The sequence below is a fragment of the Neophocaena asiaeorientalis genome, unplaced genomic scaffold (assembly GCF_003031525.2).
Source record: "Neophocaena asiaeorientalis asiaeorientalis breed wild unplaced genomic scaffold, Neophocaena_asiaeorientalis_V1.1 scaffold381, whole genome shotgun sequence".
In the NCBI taxonomy this organism is placed as follows: domain Eukaryota; kingdom Metazoa; phylum Chordata; class Mammalia; order Artiodactyla; family Phocoenidae; genus Neophocaena; species Neophocaena asiaeorientalis.
Window position 1 is genome coordinate 2,740,251 of NW_020172812.1, and position 6,670 is coordinate 2,746,920.

At 41.9% G+C, this 6,670-nt stretch overlaps 1 protein-coding gene across 1 annotated transcript in view; it reads left to right on the top strand.

Annotated features, from left to right (window-relative positions):
• Positions 1 to 700: 700 nt before the first annotated feature.
• Positions 701 to 6,670, top strand: part of PLEK (pleckstrin) — a 24,530-nt gene continuing 18,560 nt past the window's right edge. The window contains exon 1 of the mRNA XM_024741622.1: positions 701 to 859. Within this exon, the coding sequence (XP_024597390.1) occupies positions 818 to 859 (42 nt within the window). The 5' untranslated portion in view covers positions 701 to 817. The remainder of the gene's footprint in view (positions 860 to 6,670) is intronic.

The following is a 6,670-nucleotide window of genomic DNA, read 5'->3' on the forward strand; positions in this document are numbered from 1 at the left end:
ATTCTCGGTTGTAGTGCTTTGGGAGGGTCTTTAATTTGTTAAGCTGAAAGGGAGCCAGCAAACGGGGACTGTAACACACAATTTCTCAAACATGTCTGGGTATGAACTTCTTTCTACTGTGGGGTTAGTGGTGTGTGTGACACAGATCACAGGCCCGATGCGAGGTAGCAGCACCCTCCCTACTCTTCTGGTCCTTAACACAACTGCTTTCTTCTCTGAGCATGAGTTTCCTTATGTCTAAGATAGAGGCAACAATATCCTTTCCCCTGTGGGTTTCTTATAAGAACTATGCTAAATGAGGTAGGCTGAAACACACCTAGGAGAACACCTGGGACAGAAGTAGACATTCACTTAATAGTAGTTGCCTTTGTTATGCTAACCAGACAGTTCTGAATTTCTGGGCATTTTGATTCAGCCTTTCTAGACTCTCGGATATAATTCCTAAGCCAGGAAAATTTCCACTAGTAGGGTTTTCTTGTTCATTTTCCTTTTCCGTTCACCATTTTTTTCTCTTTAGGAGAATTATTTCCTTTATGATAATAAAAATTGACCTTAGGTAAATATTCGACCCAACCGTACTTTTGACAAATCTCCAATGTTAGCAAAGAATGGGTTGTTTCACTCTGCAGTTCCTTATTCTAATCTTCCACCCCGGTGAGGGGAAGAGGATGTGATCACGCGATTGCCAGCAGAGGGGAAACTGTGAAAGGGCCCTCGCTCTAGAAAAGCAGCCCACAACGGCCCCAGCTCTCAGAGGAGGACGAGCTCCTGAGGCGACTTCTGCGGGGGGACTCGGCCATCTCTTTGTCCATCCGACATGGAACCAAAGCGGATCAGGGAGGGCTACCTTGTGAAGAGGGTAAGCAAAGTGCCACCTGCAAGGGTGTCCCTGGAGATAGGGTGGGGGAGGATTGGAGTCCAGCTTTGCACTCTCTACCTGCTGAACCTATTGGGCTGAAACGGGAGAGCATCGCAGCCTGTAGAAGGTCGGAGTGGTGCGGAGAAGCCAGTACGTGTTCCATTGCCTTCTGGTTCTTAAAAGTGAATGAATCCAGCTCAGGCGTCAGCACAGCTTGATTTTGTGGGGCTGAGAATTCCAGACGACAGGGTCTGGAAATCCTTCAGGATCTAAAGCATCCTTTTCAAGAGTCACACATGTGTGTTATGCTAGAAGACTGAAACTCTTCTTCTATAGAGGTTACTAGGAGAAACTATTCATTTGTTATTTAAATTCTTCTTCCCCTCTTTTTTTTTTTTTGGAAAAGAGGAAGAAGAAAATATTAAAGATGAGCGGATATAATGATACAGTAATGGTACCTTATTCATCCTTTTTTTATTGGACTGAAATCTCTTCACTCACAGTGAATTTGTATAACATGCTGTTAAGGTGGTAGGTAGATGCACCATTTTAAAGATTAGAAAACAGAGGCACAAGTTTACTCAAAAATGCTTGGTTTCACTGGTGTGGCATCAGGAAATTGAATTTCGTTAGCACTGCTGGTTTTTCTCCTGATGGTGGGTGTATGCTGTGTCACTGTGATACTCCCCAAGAGGGTGAGTTCACACATAGGGCTTGTTGGCATCCTGTGGACAACACCTATATGAACATGTAACTCACAGTCACCCAAGTGAGTTCAGGGCATTAGAAGTGAACTGAACTCAGTACGTTCCAGTTTTTAATTGAATGAGAGCATAATGGGACTCTGTTTTAGGCCATCCATGGTTTAACATTTTAACCTGAAAATTCTACTAAGAGGAGGTTAAACTGCTCACATTGCTGCCTGGTTCTGTTTTGATTTAAATCTGGAAGGGGCCTTAGACCATCTGACCTCATTCCCTCATTTCCACAAGAGTAAGCCGAGACCCAGAAGCTGGGTGACTGCTCCAAGTCACATGGCTGTGACAGATTTGGGACCAGAAACTCACTCCCTGACTCCTGGCACTGAGCTCTGTCCAGTACACCGGGATTTTCATTGAGTAAATTCAATCTAAGTTAGGGTTTGTAATGTGTCTATGGTCGTGAGAGTTACGAGTAGATGCCAGAGAATAAATGAGCCCTCAGCTGGTATTCTTTCTAGCTAGCCATATTTTGAAACATCCTTTGGAAAAGACACATGTATGTACACAGAGGTGTATGTAGACTCTTTGCAATAGGCACTAATACTCTCTTGAGAGCCAACAGTAATTAATGTTGACATTTCTTTCCTGGTCACTTAGGCTAGTATCCTGAGAAGAACAGGTGAATGGAAACATTTTCTGCAAAGGTTTTTTGTTTGTTTGTTTTTTTAAAAAAACAATTTAAGCATTTTGTAATTAAAATTGCTGTTATACTGTATACTTACATTTTAAACTCTATAAATTACAAATGATTAAAAGACTCAATCTCTAATAAGTGAATCTGCCCCACTAGAATATGACAATGAAAGAATTAGGGTTGGCAAGCATAGGGACTTAAATTAATAAATTTTTAAATCAGTGAGGGTAATTCTCTCAGATCATAGCCTGTAAAAGTCAGTCTAGAAAAAGTACCTAGAAAAAAACATGGTGAAACTTCATATTTATTTTTCCAGTTTATATCTCCCATAATTTTCCTGTCTACAATTTACATCTTCATACTTTTTGCATTTTTCTCTGGGACCTTTTGAACACTCTCTGTTATAATGTGTTAGGATTCTCTAATTCGTTATTTTAAAGACATGCTTGATTCAGAGATTCCCTTTGCCAGCTGCAGAACTGAAGTCAGAATTTCCCAGTAAGGTGCTAAACTTCCTAACTTCTTTAGACGTCATTCTTTTTTCTTTCAGATACTTCATATACATGGGTTAAAAAGTATTTGTCAGGAACCTAGCACACAGTAGATGGTCCCTAAGTCACAATGATTATTAATATCAGTATTGCTATATACTTCAGTAGATAGGCAGTCCTCTCCTAGACGCTATTGGTCATATGCCCTGCTTCCTGGATTGGTTGCCAAGTTAATAGTGAAGAAAAGAGCATGAAGATCTTTCTCTGACAAGGCTGGGAGATGCCTTGACTATAGTCATTGACGTTAAAGCACGACAGGCGATAATATATGTCTCCCTCAGTTCACCTTTTTTTCTTACGCAGTTTAAGATATCTGGGTGGTAATAGAGAATATATTTCTCCTTATTCTTGTTTTATGAAATAATTTTATTGGCTATAAAGATGTTTTGGGTGGAAAAAAATATAACATTAGAATATGCTAGTACAAGGATTTTGTCAAGTCAGTAATCTTGGGGTCGGTAGTCAATGGTATCGACTATATAATGTTTCTGCTTTTCTTCTGTGAAAGATAACTGTCCACATTTCACAGCTCAGGTTTCCTCCTTTGCCTCCCTCCTGAGATCTTTAAATAGGGTTGATGATTAAGAGCAGGAGGGAAAATACATGATTCTGTCATTTTGCAGCTTTTTCATTCTAAAGAAGACCCAGATTTTCTTGCCTCAAAGTCTTGCCACTTTGACTTCAAAAAAAGAGCACTTAGAGCCTGCCATGTAGCAACTAGCCACTGTATGAACTCCATCTCATTCAATCCTATCCACCCTATACCCTTATCCCCATCTTACAGATGAGAAACTGAGGCTCAGAGAGAATAAGTGCCTTGCCGGTAAGAGGACAACCTGGGATTCAAACCCAGGCTTGCCCAACCACAAAGCCCACCATCTCGTTGATCCCAGGCAGCCTTCTGAAAAGCAGGCTTCCCAAGCCAGCAAAAGGGAGGTGAGATGAACTTTGCAGAGCCAGAGTGGGGCCTGGACAAACTGTACTGTGGGCAAGAGTGTGTGTAGTGACCTCAACCTCCCTTTTCCTCTGATTAGGGGGTTACTTCCAGCTAATAAACATATTTTGGAGGTCCTTGAAAATATACTACTGATTTGGATATGTTTATAATCATAGCTTAAAAAAAGAGAGAGGAGCAGGTTACACGCAACCAATAACCTAGACTCCACCAAGTCACGCCACCAACCAGTCTCATTCCTAGAGGTTTATGCAGCCAACTTTCGTTTCTATGACAACAGCCAGCATGTTGAGTGGCAGGACTGACCCAAGGAGTGTATTAGGAATTTAGGTGGCCTGTGAGGCTGGGGGACAGCATAGGAATCGGGGTGGTGAGAAAGAGAAGGACAAGAGGCTTGGTCAGGAAAGAAAAGGGCTGCAAAAAAGCTGGTTCTGATAGAAGGAGGAAAGCCTGGGGCAAAACAGAGAGCAGGACTCAGGGGTCTCTGCCCAGCAATTCTTTCAAACGGCTACCTTGTCTTCCAGACACCATGAAATAATCCCTCTTGATTTGCACACATTGATTCATTGTCATCAGAGTAGCTAACATATGTAGAGCTTACCCTGCAGCAGGGACACATCTAAGCATTTAATGCATTAATGCAATATATATATATATGTATATAGTGGGTACAACTATTACCCTTACTTTACAGGGGAGGAAAGTAAGGTACAGAGAGGCAAAGGGCCTTACCTAAGGTCACACAGCTATTCAGTGGCCGAGATTGACTGGAACCCAGCAGTGTGGTCCCAGTGTCACAGACAGCTGTGCCTAACCGTGTTGTACGTGGACCTCATGGGCTCAGATTGCAGTGATTTTCTTTTCCAAAGCACTGTTGTGATGCGTGGTGCCCGGGAGAACCTTAGGCCAGAATGACTTCATAGTATTGCCTACAAAACTGTGTCATCTTATCTGCCTATATGGTTACCATTTTTTGAGCACCCACTACAAGCTAGGCATAGTGATCAGCCCTTTAAGTGTATTATCTTATTTAATCTTTAGAACAATGGGAAATTGGTAGTATTATTATTTTCATTTTATAAGTGAGGAGACTAAGTTTTGGAAAAATGAAGTAGCTTGCCTAAGGTCACACAGCTTAGAAGAGGCAAAGTTGAAATTTGAACCGAAATCCCTAAGGCTCCAGAAATCATGCTGTTAGACACTTTGTATCATTTTTCTATCGCTAACCTAATATGTTTTTATTGAGAAATTGTCCAACCTGGAAGAATTTTTTTATGTAAAAAATATTCTACCGAACAGATTCGTTTCCTTGCCTTCAAAGTATTTAAACTGGCGCAAAATGACCATTGATCGGGTCACAAGTGATGTCATAGATCAGGCTGGCCAACTAGATGAAGCAATTTATGATGTAGCAGAAATAAGGACTTCATAGAAGCAACACCAACTTAAAATAACATGTCCCATGAGTGTGGGAGAATAGATGATACTAACTCACAGTTCTACTTTAGTTCAATATGTCCTTTTGGCCATCATATAGTTTTCCTTTAAATTCTAGCTATATGTCAACATAGGAAAAGAGAAGTTTGAAGAAAAGGAGAAGTGAAAGGAGGTGTCTTCACTTGGTGGGAGATGTCTGGGAGGGGCTCGACACCACAATCAAGCTGTCCCCTCCCTCGGCAATGAGTCATGGCTTCTTTCTGTGAAGCCACACATGCACAGGAAGGCCTGTCTCCGTTTGTGCATTCATCACACCGCCCTGGAGTTGCAGGTCAAGGTCACTCTCCCCCCTGTTAGATTGTGAACATCTTGAGAGCAAAGATGGCGTCTTGTTCATGTTTATACCCCAACACCCAGGCCAGTGTCTGAAGCATGGGAGCTGCTTTATCTATCATTATTTGTAGAGAAACCAAAAAAATCTCGGGGGTTCATATTATAGTAACTTAAAAAAATAATTTCTAATGGGGTCACTTTTAGATATTCATGTTAAATATGTTTTTGAGGGTTTTTTTTTTTTTTTGCAGTTTTGTTTCATTTTTGCTTGCAGGTGAAGCCCAAGTGTTCAGATGAAGGCAAGGGCACCTGGAATTGGAAGACTAAAGGCATAATAGTAATAACACGTTTTTAGAACAGATGTGTAGAATCTGAGGATTGAAAGGAATGTAACATATTTTGATAAGCGTTTAACTGAACTTCTCATCTGTGGCCTGAATTTCTTTTACTACTCTGTTCACAAGCGTGCTAGAAGACCTCTTGTGCCAGGGAATTCACTAATTTAACTTTCTCCCTTAAGTTATGCAGCAAACTGTTTTTTTCTGAAACTTTCACCTACTGAGACTTCAAAACAATCGAAATGTTTCACACCCTTGAAGACAGTCCTTATCTACCCTGCCTGTCCCTTTCTGGGCTAAAACCTACCAGTTCCAACAATTTCCCCAAGAGAGATGCCATCCTGTCACTCTCTTTTGAACAGGCTTCACTTTATCTGTAGCTTTGAGGTTTCCTGAGGTCAAGTTCATTCTCCAGGTGCAACCATAAGTACAGAATTACAGGGACTAGATAGTATTTATTGGGTGCTCCCTATGTTCTGGATATTGCCCTGAGCAATGTTCGTGGATTATTTTATTTAATCTCCCAATCATCCTAAGAAATAGGTGGTAGCATTATCCTCATTTGCCAGATGTAGAAAATGAGGTTTAGGGGCTTCCCTGGTGGCGCAGTGGTTGAGAGTCCGCCTGCCGATGCAGGGGACACGGGTTCGTGCCCTGGTCCGGGAAGATCCCACATGCCGCGGAGCAGCTGAGCCCGTGAGCCATGGCCGCTGAGCCTGCGTGTCCAGAGCCTGTGCTCCGCAACGGGAGAGGCCACAGCAGTGAGAGGCCCGTGTACCGCAAAAAAAAAAAAAAAAAAAAC